The following is a 20,572-nucleotide window of genomic DNA, read 5'->3' on the forward strand; positions in this document are numbered from 1 at the left end:
CTCTTATGGAGTCATTTCAATGTTCGTCTGTCAGTCTTGTTCTGAACTTTGATTTCATGACATTCATGTCAGACTCACCAGAGGTATGGAGACCCAAACAAGGCAGACATTTTCAGAGCTGCTTGGTGAAGATTCTTTTAGTTATCTTGCTCTACTAAGCTCCAGAAACGCTGAAGATGCTGTTGAGACTTCAACTGCACATTATTTTGTTATTAAAGTTTACTAATATATGATATATAGAATACTCTGTCTGTATGTCTGTCCACTTTTCACGAGAGAAGTACTTCACGGATTTTGATCGGGTTTTCCTCTATAATTTGATTGAACATTCCGGTTCAGTTTGTGACTTCTCTCATTTTGCTATGTATCACAGTTCGCTTGTGGTACCGATTCATTTGCGCGAATCTGAGATGCACACAACGGGCCAAGGTGGTGTGGTGGGTGGGGTTCCTCACTCACTCGCCAGCTTCGGGGCGAGTTCCTTAACTCTGCTTAACTAGAGAACAAGAGAGCAATTGAATTCACCTTTGATATTCAAAATAAAGTGTTACTTAGGTCTTGAGTTCGAGTCCGGATATTCTCTTAGGTGTACGCCACATTGAAAAGAGAGATTGCAATTCAGATTGTGGATCGTGATTTTGTGTTAAAAGGTTCATGATATAATTTTTTGCAAAGATCGCCCACCCCTAATTTGATTGATCAAGTTTTCAAATTTTATGTAGGATTCATTAACCCTTTGGTGAGCTACTTGGAAAGGGGTGGCTAGCTACCGGTAGCTCACTAGCGGCGTATTAGAGACCCGGGCTTTTACTACCACATGCCAAAGAGATGTCAGTTGGGTTGACTTCTTTGTTTGTATGCCCTTCAGTGGACTGGCAACCTGTCCAGAGTTGGCATTTCTGTGCCAGGACAGGCCCAATTGCCATGTGATCATATTTTAGAAGGCTGTAAGTGCCTCATTAATATCTACCATGTGGCAGAATTTGCACACTCCTTCCCCAATTTGTGTTTCCAGTGGGCAGGATGTCCTTATCATGGGGCACCTCAACAGACAAATTAGGTGACATTGATTTCCCATCTAAACTCCTAGACACTTCTTTTGAATGATGTGGTATTTGCACTTGTTAGTTTGAATTATGTGCTTGGTTTATTAAAAAATGTGATGTTGGAAAAACACTAAATGACATAAAGATTGACGGTGCGACAGGCAGTTTCTAATGCCACCTTACAGCTTAAGCATTTAGGGTCTAAATCCTGCCCTGATCGATGGGGGTTCTTTTTTCCTGTATTCTGATTTTCATCTCAGATGTTTTCTTTTTTGGCTAAATAGAGACTCAAAACTTGCCAATGTCACAGGCCAACTGAGGGTGAGGGACTGTCCTCTGCAGTGGGCTGGCACCCTGTCAATAAGTTTTCTGTTTTGCAACCTTCAAGTCCCCAGTCTGAGTAATGGAAATAAGTGGATTGAGTAACTGAAGGTGTGGACCAATGAATTTCCGTCTAATGTAAATTTTTAAGCTGCCCCTGAACTGAATGGTTTGTGCTAACCACGCCTTCACTATTTAACCAATCAGAATGTGGCCAAAGAGCCACCCGCCCTGTAAAATACCCTGCCTGTCATCAGCTCAGTGCTTTGCTATGTCAGCACTGCATAGACTGGCCAGCATGAGTCTGGGGTCAAAATGAAGAAGTTCCTCCATTATCTGGGACTAAAGGACAATGAGCTGCATGCTGCAGCCAGCGTGGGCGACCTTGACAGGCTTGAGCAGCTCCTGAACAGAAAGGGAAAGAAGGCCAATGTGAACAAGGCCGACAAGGAGAACAGGTAAACATAACGGCTTGTCCCTCTTCCTCCTTGCAGCCACTGGAGGTGGCTCTTTGTGGGCTTATTTCACCATCACTGCTGCTTGACTTGTTTGTGTAATCTGAAGCAATCATGGCCTTGGAAATGAGGCCTTCTTCTTGGTTTACATTTTGGCCAAACTAGTACATTGATGTTCTCCCCGTGTCTGCGTGGGTTTCCTCCGGGCGCTCCGGTTTCCTCCCACAATCCAAAGACATGCAGGTTAGGTGGATTGGCGATTGTAAATTGGCCCTAGTGTGTGCTTGGTGTGTGGGTGTGTTTGTGTGTGTCCTGCAGTGGGTTGGCACCCTGCCCAGGATTGGTTCCTGCCTTGTGCCCTGTGTTGGCTGGGATTGGCTCCAGCAGACCCCCGTGACCCTGTATTCAGATTCAGCGGGTTAGAAAATGGATGGATGGATGGATAGTACATTGAATGCTCCCATTGTTCCTCTGCCATTTTGAATTGCTGCCCTCCAGAGCTGTCAAGTGGTATTGATTACTGATGACTGTGTTGTCATGTCTTGCTATTTTCCAATTTCTTTAACTCGGGGCTAGGATGTCGTGGGCTGAAGCCCATCTCAGATATTTTAGGGTAGGAAAAACCCTGGACCAGTTGCCAGTCCATTGCAGTGTAAAAACACAAACACACACACCAAGCTCATACACGGGTCAGTTTAGCGTCTCCAGGTCCCCTGCTTGTCTTTAGACATTGGCAGGAAACTGGAGCACTAGGAGGAATCCAACGTGGGGAGAACATGCAAACCCCACCCAGGGAGGACCCACGGGCATGGACCTTCATAGACTTACTGTGAGGAATCCGCAATGCCACTGCACCACAATACTGCCTCTGACTGCCATGTATCATCTGCAATTAATAATATTTTAACTATTTGGCATTGCAAAATGTTCATTAACTAAGAACTGTTCACTCACATCTGCAGTGGTCCCTGCTGGTTATATTTCAGTGTAAAGGTCACCGTACCTACTCACCTTAGGCAAAAACATTTAACAATTTCATTTTTAAATTTAAAACTTAAATTTTAATTTATGCATCCATCCACATGGATTCTAGAACCATTGAGTGAATAAAAAAAGAACTCTTTTGGGATGTATGGTGCATTCTTTCATAAATGTTTCTGTAGATGTTCATATTTTGAATCCATTGAGATGGACCAAGATCCATGAATCTTTCTTCACCAACAGATGCTGTTAGACATATGTTGGTGAAGAAAAATTCACTGATCTTGACTTTGCTGACGATGCTGTGATCTTCGCGGAGTCAAAGGAGGCTCTGATTGGGGCACCCGAGAGACTGAGTGAGGGGTCTGACTGTCTGGGCTTGTGAGGGTCCTGATGAAAACCAAAGATCCAGGCCTTTAATGACCTCTTGGGCACGGCCATCAGCAGTGTGTCTGTTTGCGGAGTGTCAGCCTCGTCCAGAGGTTTACTTACCTTGGCAGTGACATTCATATCTCTGGTGACTCTTCCTGTGTAGTCAGTAGATGGATTGGGAAAGCATGGGGGGGTCATGAGGAAAGGGGTGTGTGGTGCTCCTGATATCTCTGAAAAAGGACAAAGGTCCAAGTCTTTAGAGTCCTGGTGCTTTCTCTCTTGTTATATGGTTGCGAAGACTGGACTTCTTTGGTACTGTGTCTCTCTGGAATATCCGTTGGTTTGACTTTGTGTTGCTCATGGAGTCCCGAATGAGACACATTACCTGCATTGTGAGGGAGCATCAGTTACGGCACTACGGTCATGTGGTGCGATTTCCCCGAGGGTGATCCAGCCCGTAAGACCCTCATTGTTGGAGACCCGAGTGGCTCGACCAGGCCAAGGTGTCGCCCTCATAACACCTGGCTGTGGCAGATAGAGGGTCATTTCCGGAGGGTGGGACTGGACCGTGAGTCTGCCTGGGGGTTTGCAAACCGGGATCCCGAGTTGTTTCCTCATGTAGTGGGTGCAGCAAAGTAATGTACCAGTGAATGCTCCCTAACGTGACTTGACTTGACTTAACTTGAGATGGGCTGGCAGCCTGTCAAATGTTATTCCTTCCATTTACCCGATAATTGCGTGGATAAGCTCCAGCTGCCCCATGGCTATACCATTGATAAGCCGGTTACAATCCTTAATGGGAGGATGGAATCCACTTTGCCTGTTACCCAGTTAATGGGGTGCCAACCCTGTGTGTCCAAGGCTGAAACCAACCCCTGGATGAGATTCTAGTTCCTTGAAAGGCGCAGTCAACAATACACGCACCCACTAAAACTGGATAAATAAATGAAATCTTCTGTACTTGAAACCACGACGAGATACAGTGGGATGTGTAATCAGTACGGCCTTCGTCTTCTCAATTTTCAAGGAGAATTTGCCAGCATAAGGCATACAGTGAATGAGAAGCGAATGTGCTCATCATTATTAGAGAACTCCCATTATTCTGTGTGCTTCTCTTTATGATTTATGAAGGCATCATATACAGTGTCTTTCATATTAGTCCATCATACGTTCTGTATTTTAATACATTCTTGTTTATCATGGCATAAGAGAGTGGTAGCTTGTCGTATGCTGTTTTTTTGTTTTGCTTTGAATTTCACACATCTTAGCTATCCTGTAGTGCCATTTATTTCTATCTATTAAATAGTGCCTTTAATACAGGGGTCTCCAAAACGTCGCTCGTGAGCTACCAGTAGCTCACCAAAGGGTTAACGAATCCTACATAAATTTGAAAACTTGATTAGTCAAATTAGGGGTGGCGATCTTTCCAAAAAATCATATCATGATCCACAATCTGAGTTGCAGTCTCTCTTTTCAATGTGGCATACACTTAAGAGAATATCTGGACTCAAACTCATCAAGACCTAAGTAACACTTTATTTTAAATATCAAACAAAGTTGACTTCTACTGTTCTTTAATTCGCTAGATAAGCAGAGTTAAGGACCATGGCCCGAAGCTGGCGAGTGAGGGAGGAAGGCCCCCCTCCCCTTCCCCTCGGCCCGTTGTGTTTTTCTCGGATTTGCGCTAATAAATTGGTACCGCAAGCGAACTATGATACATCGCAAATTCAACCAGAATGTTCAAGCAAATTCTAGAAAAAAACCTGATCTAAATCCGTTAAGTAATTCTCTCGTGAAAAGCAAACAGGCAGACATTGGGTTTTATATTTTACAGTATATATTAGTAAACCTTCAAAATAATGTGCAGTTGAAGTCTCAACAGCATTCTCAGCATTTCTGGAGCTTAGCAGAGCGAGATGACTAAGAATCTTCACCAAGCAGCTCTGAAAATATCGGCTTTGTTTGGGTCTCCATACCTCTGTGAGCCTGTGACATTAATGTCATGAAATCAAAGTTCAGAACAAGACTGACAGACGAACAGTTTAATGACTCCATAAGAGTGATCCTGAGTGGCTCCACTCCACCATACACCTCAGTGCCAGTCATCTGACTAACTAAACAACACGTCACACATGCAACTGGACCTGTGAATAAAGTGAAACAGTGACATGTGACAAAATGACAAATGAATAAGGAATATCTATGGATTTGGAATTGTTTTGTTTTGATAGCATTCATATTTTAATTCAATTGTGTGAGATACACTAGAAACAGCATACAGACATACAAAATGCACTTGTCGGTCAACCCAATATTTTTGTGATGTTTTAATACAAAATAAGCTATGAGAATAAACATTAGAAAACATAAGTAGCTCTCGGTCATTTTCATTTTGTAAAAGTAGCTCTCAGGGGTATAAAGGTTGGAGACTCCTGCTTAGATATAACAGACACTAAAAGTTATGTATTAATCAGTCATATAGTGCCTTTGATATCTGTCTCTAATTCATTGTTGCTCATCAGAGTGTGTTTAAGTGAATTGTACTGGCCTCCCTACAGTCCAATTAATGTGACAGCAACACAGATTCCTGGCCTTGGGGACTTGTGCTGCACAAATCTCAACCCTCTGGTTCTCTACTAATCCAGTCTCACTTACACCCCACACCCCTGAAGTCGTCCTCCTTTTCCTTTTTTTTTATGCTGATGTTTTTGCAGTTCTCATCAGCAAGGATAAGAATGGCAATCCTGCACAAATACTGATAAGTGGAACACTAGGATAAGTCTGGTCCAGTTCCAGCTGGCCAGTGGTCCCCAGAGCAGCCCTAGTTTTAATTGCATTGTTGTGGCCTCCGCCATTATATTGACTACACAGAGCTGCTAGTTTATTAGGTACGTCCACTGAGGACTGATTGATGCGAACACGAACAGATTATTGTACATTCGGATATTTTGCCTGTAGTGTTTGAGGATTTCACTTTCACCAAACAACAAATCTTTTATTTCTCACCGATACTCCTCTTCATTGGGAAGAAACGCTACTTTTCCTTGATAGCAACACAAATTAGATGATCTACAAGTCTCTGACATAAACTTTAAAGGCAAGAAATATCTACATCTGTCATATGTCCATATATTCGATCTTTTTTTGCTGTTCTGTTATTTCACTGAGTAATAATTTCTGTTTGTTTGCGCTAATGCAATCTTTACTATCCTTTTTTTTGAGACTTTAGAATTTTACTACTTTCATAATCTCTAACCTGTTCTGCACGTGTAGCGCACCAACGTTTTTGAACTTCTTTACAACGTTCTACTTTGTCTTCTACTCTTTGTCTTTTATTTCCGGCCGCGGGCATGATTAAATCTCTTTCTCTCTAAAAAAGTCTCATCTCGTCCCAGAATTTTTTTTATATAATAGAGAGATTTAGGGGATGCTTTTATCCGAGGAGACTTGGAACATGTGAGATACAATTGGTTCCGTTTCTTTTGTTCTTTCAGTTGGAGTACAGGCAGGTGAATGACTTGCTCGGGGTCACACAGTGGTGTCGGTATCAGGATTTGAACCCACACCCTCAGGGTTTGAAGTTGAAAGCCTTAACTCTGCCACCCTCCCTGTTTGTGGTTCAGATGTGCTTTTACTTTCTCATATACAAAGTATTTGGAAAATATTGTAATCATCGAAAAATTTTGATGAATCTCGATGTTTTAGACCTCCCTGACTTTCTTGCATATGAAGCGCAGAAGAAGCATTGGAATGCTCCAATAACTACATTTTAATGAATCTCTCTGTTTTAGACCTCCCTAATGTTTGGAATTACGTCTGTGTGTGTAAACATGATACCTTGAGTTCGCTTTCACTTAGGTCAACCAAATTTTGCATAAGTGTAATTATGTACAAAATGTAGATTTCTATCAACTTCTGGACTATTTCTGTTAACCGGAAGTGATACTTTGCCTTTTTTTCATGCAGTTGATTTATTCAACTTGACTTTTATAATAATTGTTCAATATATTATTAATTTGATTTGTTGGTGGTTCTTTGATGTGCATAATGTAAAAATACAATCATTGTCTTGGGGTTTACTCCTCAAATATCCATCCCTATATCTGAGTATACGAGGGAGTCGGGGGGAGAGCACTCCTGATTTTTAAACAAGTAACCCAGACATGCTTGGTTCAGTTTATTTATAACATGCAAGTGATAATCAGTGAGTGTGTAGAAGTATATACAGACAAGGGACAGCAGTGAACAGCACAAGACATACTGTAAATCTGCATTAAAAAAACGCAATTTGTGAATTCTATTCCCATAATTCTTATCTAAACAATTGAAACAGGAAACATTATTCCATTGTTAGCTCAGGACAAGCTTTCATAGTGCCTTCAGAATGTATTCGGACTCCTTCACTTTTTTTCATATATTGTTTTTTTTGGATCCCTTTGCTGAAATCAATTAAACTCATTTTTCCCTCATCAAACTAAAGTTCATACCCAAGAATGACCAACCGAAAATAAGATTTTAGGAATTTTCTGCAAATTTACTATTAATAAATAAAAAAACCCTGAGATTATCACATTGCCACAAGTATGCACTCTGCCTTGGCTAAGGTGCATCCCGTTCTATTGATCATCATTGAGATGTTTCTGCACTTGATTTGGGGTACACCTTTGGTCAGTCGAATTGATTGGGCTTGATGAAGAAAGACATAGTGGTGTCTATAGAAGGACCTACAGCTGACCAACAAATAGACCATGAGGTCAAAGGAACTGCCAGCAGAGCTCAGAGACAGGACTGTGTTGAGGAACAAACAGATCATGAAGACTAAGAAATGAACCCTGTAACACTGGAGAATCCAAAGATTACAGTGTCCTCCATAATTATTAAATGGAAGATGTTTGGAGCCACGTTGACTCTTCCATAATGAGCCTTCATGGAAGAAGGGTTTTGGTAAGGGAGGTCACTCTGGCCATACACTGGAGAAAATGTATGGTGATAAGAGAAAGTTCCAGGGGAACAACCATTAATGCAACACTCCACCAATCTGGACTTTATGAGAGAGTGGCCAGACAAGAGTCTCTCCTCAGTAAAAGACACGTGGGAGTCTGCTTGAAGTTTGCAAAAAGGCACTTAAAGGACTCAGACCATGAGAAACAAGATGCTGTGGTCTGAGATCCCACTTTTCACATATGCAGTACCACTACAACAGCATGGCGGTGGCAGCATCATGCCTTGGGGGAACACAGCAAGACTAGGCAGGGTTGAGGGGAAAGTTGAATGGAGCAAAGTAGTACTGAGATATCCTTAAAGAAAATCCCTCTGGATCACAAAACAAAAATAACACAGGAGTGTCTGTGAATGTACCTGAGTGGCCCAGTCAGAGCCCGACTGCACATCTTTGCAGAAACGTGAAACTGGCTGTCCACCGTCCAACTTGGCCGAGCTCGAGAGGATCTGCAGAGATGAATGGCAGAAAATCCTCAAATCCAGGCGAGTAAAGCTTGTGGTGTCAATCAAACCTTCAGAGACTCCATGCCTGAAAGTTCGGCGGCCATGACTAAGCACTGAGTCTAAAGGGTCTAAATACTTGTGTCAATGTGGGATTTCAGTTTTTAGTGTTTAAAACATTTGCAAAAAATCTTCTATCCTGTTTTCCTTTGTCATTCTGGGGTATTGAGTGTTGCTTGATGAGGGGAAAAGTGAAATTAAATGATTTTAGCACCAATCTGCAACATAGCAAAATGTGTTAAATATGGAAGGGTCAGAAAAATTACAAAACTCATTGTATGTTACCTTCTCCTCCCTTTTCCTTTCACCTGATGGGCTATACAGCCAAAATTAGGATTATAATGTCAGAATTGCTGTAATACTTCTTTTTGTGTGTTGAACTCAAACTGCCTCACACAACTGGTCTGATTTTGTTACTTATTGCCTCTCTGTACTGATGCACAAATGCTCTTGGAGTTGGACAGGAGTAATCGCTCTTAATGGCATAATCACTCCTGTACCGTCCATATAATGCTTGTGCGTTCACCACATTTAGCACAGTTTTGTGACCTTTTAAGCCCTTTATTATGTAGAACTAAACAAAATGTCCTACGGTCCTACTATAGCCCTCATATGTTACTCTTATATCTGTGACCTCAGGGAGAGACGGTGGTGTACCAGAACAGTCAGGGTAATAAGTTACACATTTATTCATCATGTACTATAGATAATGTGCCCAAAATATGAGGAGCAGTGTACAAATTATATTGACACAACCTGATAATAAACCGGTCATATTGCCTAGATCAGGGGTCTCCAACACAGCTACCAGTAGCTTGCAACCCCTTTCCAAGTAGCTCACCAAAGGGTTATTGAATCCTACAGAAATGTGAAAACTTCATTAGTCAATTTAGGGTTGGGCGATCTTTCCAAAAATTCACATCACGATCCTTTTAACACAAAATCATAATCCACAATCTGAATTACCATCTCTCTTTTCAATGTGGTGTACACTTAAGAGAATATCTGAACTCCATCTCATCAAGACCTAAGTAACACTTTATTTTAAATATCAAGCAAAGTTGAATTCAGTTGTTCTCTCGTTCGCTAGTTAAGCGGAGTTAAGGAACAAGCTGACAAGTGAGTGAGGAAGGCCACTTCACTTGGCCCGTTGCGTTTTCCTCGGATTTGCGCAAGTAAATCGGTACCACAGACGAACTCTGATGCATAGTGAAATGAGAGAAGTCGCAAAATCAACCGGAATGTTCAAGCAAATTATTGAAAAAAACCCAATCTAGATTTGTGAAATAGTCCTCTCATTTAAAGCAGACAGACAGACATTGGGTTTTATATTTTATATATTAGTAAACCTTCAGAATAATGTGCAGTTAAAGTCCTAATAGCATTCTCAGCATTTCTGGAGCTTAGTAGAGCGAGATGACTATAAGAATCTTCACCAAGCAGCTCTGAAAGTGTCTGTTGTGTTTGGGTCTCCATACCTCTGTGAGTCTGACGTGAATGTCATGAAGTCAAAGTTCAGAACAAGACTGACAGACGAACATTGAAATGATTTCAGAAGAGTGAACCTAAGGGGGCTCCACTCCTCCCCTCCGTGCCAGTCACCTGACTAACTAAACAACACATCACACATGCAACTGGACCTGTGAACAAAGTGACATGTGACAAAATGACAAATTAATACGTCATGTCTGTGGATTTGGAATTGCATTGTTCTGTTCTGATAGCATTCATGTTTTAATTCAATACTGTGAGATACACGAGAAAATGCTGACAGACGTACAGAATGCACTTGCAGGTGACCTAAATATTTTTTCTGATGTTTTAATGCAAAATGTGAGTTGTGGACACCAACATTCTGTAAATGTTCAGGCAAAAGGAGCGTATTCAGTTTGTTTGGGTTGAAATAAGCGATGAGAATAAACGTTAGAAAGCATGAGTAGCTCTTGGCCATTTTCATTTTGTAAAAGTAGCTCTCAGGGGAAAAAAGGTTGCAGACCCCTGGACTAGACTTTATAAATATGTTGGTTAGTCTCCACTCTGGCTTTGTCTTTTCTCCTGTATGGCCATTGAATGGAGTGGCAGAAACAGGCAATGCAAACCGCATGGCCAGTCTGAATAAGCGGGACAGACGAGAGAATGGGAGTTTCTTTGTTATCCTGTCTTTGTTAGTCCGGCTTTCTTCATGTATTTCCTAGACCAGTGGGATATCATAGTGCAAGCTGACTCCCATGCTTCTTCATTCCAGTGCTGTTTAAGCATAACTCCGTCTCCATTCCAGCCCATACTTTTATTTCTAAATATCTGCCCCACTTCCTAAACTCCTTGTCTCCCTTCCACTCCAGGCTAACCGGTTACAAGTAGATCAATAGGAAACCTTCAGCCCTCCGTCCATCTGCCAGTCAGTTAACCTCCATAACGTTGTGTTTACCCCTGGAACAATGAGCTGAAAATGCAGAATTGTTTTCAACAAGAAAAAGTGATACAAAGTGTATCAGAAATATGTGATGTTGTTTCAACCACAAGATGGCAGCTGAATGCTATCCCAAGAGTTATTCAGGCTTAACATTGAGCTACTCGGGTTTGACCATTTAGCATTCTGAGCCCTAGTGTCATGTGGGATTACAGTACAATGCATCCATACATCCATTATCCAACCCGCTATATCCTATCTACAGGGTCATGGTGGTCTGCTGGAGCCAATCCCAGCCAACACAGGGCACAAGGCAGGAAACAAACCCCGGGCAGGGCGCCAGCCCACTGCGGTACAATACAATACAATACAATTTATTTTTGTATAGCCCAAAATCACACAAGAAGTGCCGCAATGAGCTTTAACAGGCCCTGCCTCTTGACAGCCCCCCAGCCTTGACTCTCTAAGAAGACAAGGAGAACCTCTCAAATAAAAAAACGCTTGTAGGGGAAAAACAATGGAGGAATCCTCAGGAAAGGCAGTTCAAAGAGAGACCCCTTTCCAGGTAGGTTGGGCGTGCAGTGGGTGTCAAAAAGAAGGGGGTCAATACAATAGAATACAAAAAACGGAACACATCCTCAATATAGTATAAAAATAAAAAAATAGAAGTATGGAGCAGAATTTAACAGAAGATGATATCACATAATATGATTTGGATTAGCACCAAGGACATTAATGGCCGTTCATCTCACCCCACCTGTAGACAGTTTTATCTGTTTGGCTTTTTGTCATCCTTGCTCACCTTTTCAGCCAGCAGTGGTGATGCTCCCTCTATGGAAATTTACTGCCCTTTTGAGGTGACAGTCCAATACCCAGCAACACCTCAACCATCTTTAATAACTGAGGATGATGAGGAACTGAACATCTAGATAATGGATGAGTGAGGTGCATTCTGAGCATCACTAACATGCTCTTCTGTATTTTATTTTTTTTCCAGGACCCTTCTACATGTTGCTTGCGCTGGAGGACACAATGACGTTGTGTCTTTCCTTGTGGAAAATCAGGCTGAACTTGACCCCATTGACGATGAGCACCAGACACCCTTAATTATGGTAGGTGGTGATTTCTCATGACCCATCAAGGCAGATTTAGTAATGGGGCTGTGTAAGTTGCACATGAGTGAAATGGAAAGAATGGCTGCCTGCACCCAGTCAGAAAGAGTAAGAAGGCTTAATTGATCAAAGGTACTGCCAGTATGCAGTGCTTTACTATACTGGAAATTCAATCAGAGGGTGTTCTATCAAAACCTCTATACTAACCGGTAAAAATACTGTAAATGGTGAAAGTAAAATATCTTTTCTGAAAAAAGGAAGTTACCTTATGTTCTACTGAAAATTACCTGTATATCTTACAATACATTTCATTATTTTTTTACAGCCAAGTTCTGTAAAGTAAATATTTTTCTACCTTCAAAATATGCTACATACTGTTTACAGTTACACTGAAAAAAATCTGTTCATTTTACTGTGTAAAACTGTTAAATAGCGAAGGTAAACAACTGTAATATGTAAAACGGTAAATACCTGTTACGATATTTGCATATGGACTGTATAGTTCCTAGTGATCCACATACCTTTTAATTTTATTGAGCTTATTGTAATCACACAACATTCCATACAAATAGATTAATATTTACAAAAATAGGATCGAAAACAAATCGACCCCCACCCCTGAGAAAGATAGCATGGTCAGCAGAGTAAAACTTAAAGCTAGTAAAAATAAATAACCCTAAAAATAAAATTACCCTAATTTTTATAGTGCAATATAGAATTGAATAGTTACATAGATTGTATTAAACTGTAGTCAGTTGGGGGTGGGCTGGCGTGTAGATGGCAGCTCAGGTGTAGCATACAGTGCAGTTGGATCAAATCAGCAGGTGAGTGCAGTATGGGGCAGTTATGTCCTGGTTACCAAGAGTTAAGTGACCTTATGGATTTGGGGATGAAGCTGCCTCTGAAGCAGATAAAGCACATGGTGAGACTCTGGTATCACTTCCCAGAAGGCAGAAGGGAAAGCTGGGGATGAGAATTCAGGTATCCTTGGACATCTGGTGGAGATGATGATGATATTTAACTGTGGAAGGTCAGCCCCAATAATTTTAGTAGCTGTACTGACACTCCTTTGGAGGAGCTTTCAGTTCTGTCAAATCAAGTTACCAAACCACACCATGATCCATCTTCTCAGAAGATTATGGTTTCCACCCTAAAGTTCTTTAGCCTACTCTGTTTGGGTTTGGGGAGTCTTTGCTGAACCAGTTTAAGAATGCAGGTGGTTTTGAAAATTCATGAAAAGCAGTTGATTTGGACGCCCAACACCCTGAAGCACCTAACTATTGGGACGGGGTAGCTGTTGATGTGAAGTGAAGTGGAGTGTGACTGCCTTTGTTATTTCTGAAGTCAACAATGACCTCCTTTGTTTTGTTGACCTTCAAGGAGAGATGATTGTCATTGCACCATACAGTCATGTCTTTTACCTCTTACCTCCATCCTGTAGGCAGCTTCATCATTGTTGCTGATGAGGTCAGTCATGGTGGTGTTAATCCATGAACTTGATGATGCTGTTGCCCCCTAGCCTTGCTACACAGTCATAAGCAAACAGCGTGTATATCTGTAGGTTGAGGCAGCACCATACAGGACGCCAATGTTGGTGAACAGTGTGGAGGAGTTCTTGTTGCTAATCATCACTTACTGGGGTCCATTTTGTCAGGAAGTCAAAGATGAATCTGCTCAGATCAAGGTCTTTGAGCTTTAGAACCAAGCTGGAGGGCTCAATGGTGTTGAAGGCAGAGCTACCGTCGATGAACAGTATCTGACATAGGTGTCCCAGAGCAGTGTGCAGGGTGAGGGAGATGGCAATCTCTACAAATCTGTTGTACAAAGTGTAGTGGGTCCAGGGTAGTAGGATGATTTGATTTAAAGTGGATCATGACCAGTTTGTCCTAATACTTAATCACCACAAAAGTTATCATTATGAGCAGGAAACAACGGATTTCTTGGGCACAGGCATGATTGTGGTTTTCTTAAAACAGAGGCACGGTGCACAATGACAGTGACAAGTTGAAAATGTTGTCTGACACTCTTAACAGCTCTGATATCTGAAGAATTACCTCCAATTTTTGGGATTATATGAGCTTTCAAGCTCTTCGTATGAAACCAGTTTGCTATCCAGAGTCACATCTCCCATCATAGCAGCATATGAATTTTTCAACATTTGCTGCTTCTGCATTTGTCATTCTGTTTGATCCTTCACCTTCTATTGCAACACTAGGTCATTTCTGATCATGATATAATTTACATGCTTTCATTATGGGATTTTTCTTGATTATGTACACCTTCCTAAGCACCATACATTGTCCCTGTGGCAACATAAGTTGCGGTATCCTGCTCAAACACATAAGGGATCTTGCAGCATCAAGACAGGTGCTGTGGATTGTGGATTACAGGACACTTCCAGTCAACCAGGGTTGTCCACAGTGCCCTCATTAGTGTGTGCTCCATGCTCCACTTCTTGGACCGTCTCTTCTTATTCTTGTTCCACAGAGCAGAAAGCCAGAGTTTCATTGAACAATGACCGAGGGTGGATGGAGCAGTTGACTCGCTGCCATTGCTGTCACATGTGCTGTCAATGGCCAATTGTTTCCCAAACTGCCATGTCATTCATTGAGGAGGTGACAAATTGGAGTCTTACCATCAAAGAGAGCCCCTTGAGTGTTGGCTGCATTGACCCTGTGCCTTTCATGGGTTAGCTGATCAGCATTTCCCGGATGGCACCCTCACTTGTGTAGCACCTGAGTGGACATGCCGGACTTTTGGTAACCCCGAAGCAATTTTTGGTGCTTAAGACTTGGCATGTTAAATTGCATAAATGTGAAGAAAGCTAAGGCAGGGCTTTGTGTCAGCAGGAGATTTCACTCGTCCTTTAGTTTGCTTATTGGCTGAGGATTCCTCTGTCATTAATGTCCTCCTTCCATTTTCAGGCAGTCCAACACATGAGAGAGGAATGTGTCCTCATTCTCCTAAAGAACGGGGCCAATCCATGGCTGAAGGATATCAATGGAGATACTGCTTTGCACCACGCTGCACTTGTTTCTGAACTTCCTCTGGCCAGACACCTGCTGGACTACAATGCAGCAGTGGACACCCCAAACAAGGTGAGCTTTATTTGAATTCAAGTCCAGGCAAAGAGGGAAGTGGCATATGGCTCAGCCTTGTTTATAGGGCCGATGTGGATGGCAGGATAACCATGCATGAGAGGAATCTGATAGGAACAATGAGCTAAACAACCCATATTTAGGTGTGCAAAGCTTGCAGGGACTTGCCCAAGAAAGCTCAAAGTTGGAATTGCTGTTTTTGGGTGTGCAAATGTCACATGCATCAATTTAAAGTTAAATCTGCATCAGAAAGCGTGCATAAGGTGAAGGAGTCTGAATACTTCCTGAATCTACTGAATGTTTGGGTGGCTGGACCTCTGGATGTTTGCTAGGTTAGGAGGGTGGATTGACAAACTCCTGGATGTGTGAAATGGATGGATGGGATGGATGAATGGATCAGTTGATGGTGTGATGGATGAATAAATGGCTGTGTTTGATTGCTAGATGGATATATGAAGGGTGGATGTAGAATGGATGAATGAAAAACTGGAAGTTCAGGTGGAGTGGTGACTCTGAGGCTAAGGATCTGCACTGGTATCTGGAAGGTTGCAGGTTCCAATCATCCTCTGCTGGGCCCTTAAGCAAAGCCCTTAAACCCATAATTGCTCCAATGGCTCTGTACAATGGCTGACCCTGTGCTCTGACCCCAAGGGATATGTAAAAACTCCCTATTCCCAATACAAGAAATAAAACCAAAACCAAATTATGTGGATGGTGGGATGGTGGTGTGTTTTAATTTCCTGGGTCATTGAGTTAAATTTATGAATAACACCTCCAGCTTCCCTTTTTGCAGACTGGCTGTACCCCCTTGATGGTGGCTGTTGACAAGAATGACCAAGAGATGGCCACATTCCTCCTAGAATGCGGAGCTGACGTCAACGCCAAGGGCAGGACCGGGCGGTAATGGAGCACTTCTCGTTTTGTGATTCGGTAATAATCAGTGCTGCCACCAGCCATGCGTGTTGCAAATGGGGTTCAAGTCCCATTTAGCCTTCATGTTCCTTTCACAAACTGGGCAGAGTGGCTGAATTGAGCCTCATCTCTGTGCCCACCAGTCTGAAGAACGACAAATCTGAGTTGTCCTTCTTTCCAGTAGGACATGCTTGATGTTTGCTGCCAGAAACGGTTCGGTGGACATGACCCAGCTACTCCTGAGTTACCATGCAGATCAAAGTGCCATGGACTGGCGAGGCTGGACGGCGAAATCCTATGCCATGCGTTACGGTCACAAGGAGTAAGTACAGCAGGACATGTGCCTCCAATGGGCCTCCATTTTAGATGTAAGTGTTGTCTGCTTTCTGAAATCTTTTATCTGATCCCTACCTTTGTTGACATTAAGGGTCAAATTGTCACCTTGGCACCATTGAGTTTGCAGGTAGACCTCTTCTTTGTAAGCCTTCTCATCATTGTGGGTAATCAGGCCTATCATCGTGATGTCATGAGTAAACTTAATGAGTTAGTTGGATCTGTGAACTCGAAGTACAGAAGGGGGCTCAGCTTACTATCCAATGATATGCCAGTGTTGAAGGTGATTGTGGATGACGTTCTGACATCTGCACATGCTGAGGTCTGTCGGCCAGGAAGTATCAAGTCAAGTTACATAAGGTGGGAATGAGTCCTAAATTGAGGAATTTGGTTGTCAGCTTCTCTGGTCCAACAGTGTTAAATCATTAGTGAGCAAGAGAAGTACAGACAAGGCCAGAAGGAGTTGCATTGCATCTTTGTGGACCTGGAGAACGCAAATGACAGGGTGACTGAGAGGAGTTGTGGTATTGTATGAGGAAGTCGGGAGTGGCAGAGAAGTACATAAGAGTGGTACAGGATATGTACGAGGGATGTGTGACCGCGGTGAGGTCTGCGGCAGGAGTGACGGAGATGGGATTACATCAGGGATCGGCTCTGAGCCCTTTCTCATTTGCAATGGTGATGGACAGGCTGACAGACGAGATTAGCCAGGAGTCCCCGTGGACTGTGATGTTTGGTGATGACATTGTGATCTGTAGTGATAGCAGGGAGCAGGTGGAGATATGAGAGGAGAGGAATGAAGGTGAGTAGGACCACCACAACAGAATACATGTGTGTAAATGAGAGGGAGGTCAGTGGAATGGGGAGGATGAGGGAGTAGAGTTGGCAAAGGTGGATGAGTTTAAATACTTGGGATCAACAGTACAGAGTAATGGGGATTATGGAAGAGAAGTGAAGAAGAGAGTGCAAGCAGGGTGGAGTGGGTGGAGAAGAGTGTCAGGAGTGATTTGTGACAGACGGGTATCAGCAAGAGTCAAAGGTAAGGTCTACAGGATGGTAGTGAGACCAGCTATGTTATATGTGGTGTAGACGGTGGCACTGACCAAAAAACAGGAGACAGAGATGGAGGTAGCAGAGTTAAAGATGTTAAGATTTGCATTGGGTGTGGCGAGGATGGACAGGATTAGAAATGAGGACATTAGTGGTCAGCTCAAGTTGGATGGTTTGGAGACAAAGCCAGAGAGGCGAGATTGGTTTGGACATGTGCAGGGGAGAGATGCTGGGTATAATTAGAGAAGGATGTTAAGGATAGTGCTGCCAGGGAAGAGAAAAAGAGGAAGGCCTAAGAGAAAGGTGATGGATGTGGTGAGCGAGGACATGCAGGTGATGGGAGTGACAGAGCAAGATGACGAGGACAGGAAGACATAGGAAATGATGATCCGCTGTGGAAACCCCTAACGGGAGCAGCTAAAAGTAGAAGATTAATGAAAGAAACATCCTATAACAGGACAAATCGTTAATCTGGCAGGAGAAAAGCTGTTCATTGTATCTTTTAATTACTCTTCGGCAAAATGCCTTAGAAGGAGCATCCTTCAAAAGCAGCCTGTTACAGACTGGTCAGAATGATCAGAGACACGAACAATAGAGGTTTGTTATATAAACTATTGAATTTACATGCAGTATCATTCATTGCATACATTTATTTATTCTGGTTGGTTTATACCCAAATGACTTATACTGTAACATAAAAGTCTATTATATTATATTCTGGTTCTTCTTATACCTTTGCGTTGAGCCACCAACCCTTGAAATTTCTGTGCATGTAATAACTGTTCATTCTGGTTGTTGTTTACAGGACATGTGCTGATTTCTTAGTCATCTTTCTGTACTTTTTGGTGTTCACTTGACCTTTATCTGCTTTCCTGATAACCCTGCAAAGGTTTCTGACATTTATTAACCTATTGTGCTATTTCTTTTAGATGAAAGCTATGTGACTCTAAAATTATTCTTCCCAGTACCAGTCTGTCAAGATTGGAATGGGTGCCACTGGTGTGTGGTGCAGTTGAAATTTAGCATCTTATTAAAGAAAGAAACATCCTCTAACAGGACAATTTAGTAATCAGACAGGAGAAAAGCTATTCATTGTATCTTTTAATGACTCCTCAGCAAAATGCTTTGGAGGGAGCATTCATCAAAAGCAGTCCATTATAGCCTGGTCAGAATGATCACAGAAACAAAGAATAGGGGTTCTTTTTATAAACTGTTGGATGTGAATTTACATACAGTGTCAATCAATGCATACATTTGACTCTGCTTGGTTCGTTGGTTTACATCCAAATGATTTATATAAAATCAAAGTCTATTATATTATATTCTGGTTCTTGTACCTTTTGAGGTGAGCCACCACCCTTGAAATTTCTGTGCATATCACGACTGTCCATTCTAGTTTATAGGACATCTGCTGACTTCTTAGTCATCTCTTAGTCATCCTTCAGTACATTCTGTGTATTACATCAACCTTTCTTCTGGTACATTCTTCATTTACTTGACCATCTCAGTATTTTTCCTAAAGCAATTCTTATATTTCAGTGTACATGTGTTATTCACTTGACCTTCATTTGGTTTCCCACGTTTATTAACCCTTTATGCTATTTCTTTAAGATGAATGCTATGTTACCCTAAAATTATTATTCCACAGTGGTCATTCAGACAGGCCACTTTTGTTTTCTTGGGTGTAAACTCTCAGCAAAGTATTAAAGATACCCCTACAGGTTTTTAAAATGCACCTTGTTGTACTGGATGCCTTGTGGATGTGAACTTATTTACAGGTCCTCCTTACATCAAGCGCAGAGACAGGGAAGGATGAATCATGCGAGGCTGCAGGCATTTAAATGGTGGACTGCTTGTGGCGACAATCAAAGGTGCATACAAGGCATTAAGTTCATCAAGAAGGGAATAAAAAAACATAACTGGAATAGCCATTACTTTCTAGTCAGTAAGCATCTCTAATCTCTGCCAACATTTAGGTGAATTATCACAGCTACTATAATCTGTCTCAATCTTGTCCTCGTACTGACGTTTAACCTTTCTGATTGAGTTCTTACCTGCATTTCATGGATGTTACCAATTTAAATGCATCACTACTTGTCTTCAGTAAATTCCTGATGTCATTGATTTTTTGTTTTTTGCATTAGAAAATATGCAGACTGTTTTCATAGGCATGCAATCATCCACACATTTTTGGAAGAATTCTCAGTAGGTCAGCCAATTCATTCATATCTGATGAAGGGTTTCGAGCACATCACTGTTTACACAGTCCAATCAGTCCTGGAGCTTTTGCTGTTTCTTTAGTCCAACCAGCACTATGACCCATCTCCTGCTGGCTCTTTACATTTCAGCCCTCACTTGATAGCTGGCAGCAGGAGTACAAGACGGGTGATATAACTACCCAAGATGGGGACGTTATAGCAGACAGGAAGCATCTTTTGTTAGCTTGTGATCCAGAGTACTAGCAACCCATCGGGTAGGCGTTATGCTGATGATATTTAGGATGGACAGCTTCTTCTTGGTCATCTAGCTTCGTCACACACACCTCTGTCTTGCTAATTTATGGTCTTTATGCATGGTGGGGGTCACAGTCCACGTTGTTTTCCACTTGCTGTGTCTTTCAGATGTCTGGAGCTACTCGTGGAATTCATAAAGGAGGCCATATTACTTTTCACTGACTTCTTCCTCTACCAACTTGCTCATTTATCTCCTTATTTTAATTTAACGGTTATATTTTATTAACACTCTTATGTACACCATGGACTCCACACTCTGTTGCCCACTGCCATTTGCGTCATTACATTCACCTGCTCTTGGTCAGATGAGTGTTCAGCTTGTATTGCACTTTCATGTTTGTTTGGAGCTGCGTAGAGCCCTCAGAATGAGTCCATACTCTCGACTGATGTTCTACTTGAACAACTTGGTCTCACACATACACCTCTTTTTGCTAATTGAGGCTCCCGTTTAACTTTGTTACCAGTTC

General features: G+C 42.1%; 1 protein-coding gene across 2 annotated transcripts in view; it reads left to right on the top strand.

The window, feature by feature from the left end:
* The first annotated feature begins 1,630 nt into the window (after window positions 1–1,630).
* The window catches only part of LOC120526382 (putative ankyrin repeat domain-containing protein 20A2), a 49,380-nt gene continuing 30,438 nt past the window's right edge, over window positions 1,631–20,572 (top strand). Inside the window, exons 1-5 of one of the 2 annotated variants that reach the window (XM_039749520.1) lie at window positions 1,631–1,825; window positions 12,085–12,199; window positions 15,124–15,297; window positions 16,091–16,197; window positions 16,391–16,531. In XM_039749520.1, the coding sequence (XP_039605454.1) occupies window positions 1,683–1,825; window positions 12,085–12,199; window positions 15,124–15,297; window positions 16,091–16,197; window positions 16,391–16,531 (680 nt within the window). In that variant the 5' untranslated portion in view covers window positions 1,631–1,682. The remainder of the gene's footprint in view (window positions 1,826–12,084; window positions 12,200–15,123; window positions 15,298–16,090; window positions 16,198–16,390; window positions 16,532–20,572) is intronic. The other variant, XM_039749521.1, reaches the window with a different exon arrangement.

The sequence above is a fragment of the Polypterus senegalus genome, chromosome 3 (assembly GCF_016835505.1).
Source record: "Polypterus senegalus isolate Bchr_013 chromosome 3, ASM1683550v1, whole genome shotgun sequence".
Lineage (NCBI taxonomy): Eukaryota > Metazoa > Chordata > Cladistia > Polypteriformes > Polypteridae > Polypterus > Polypterus senegalus.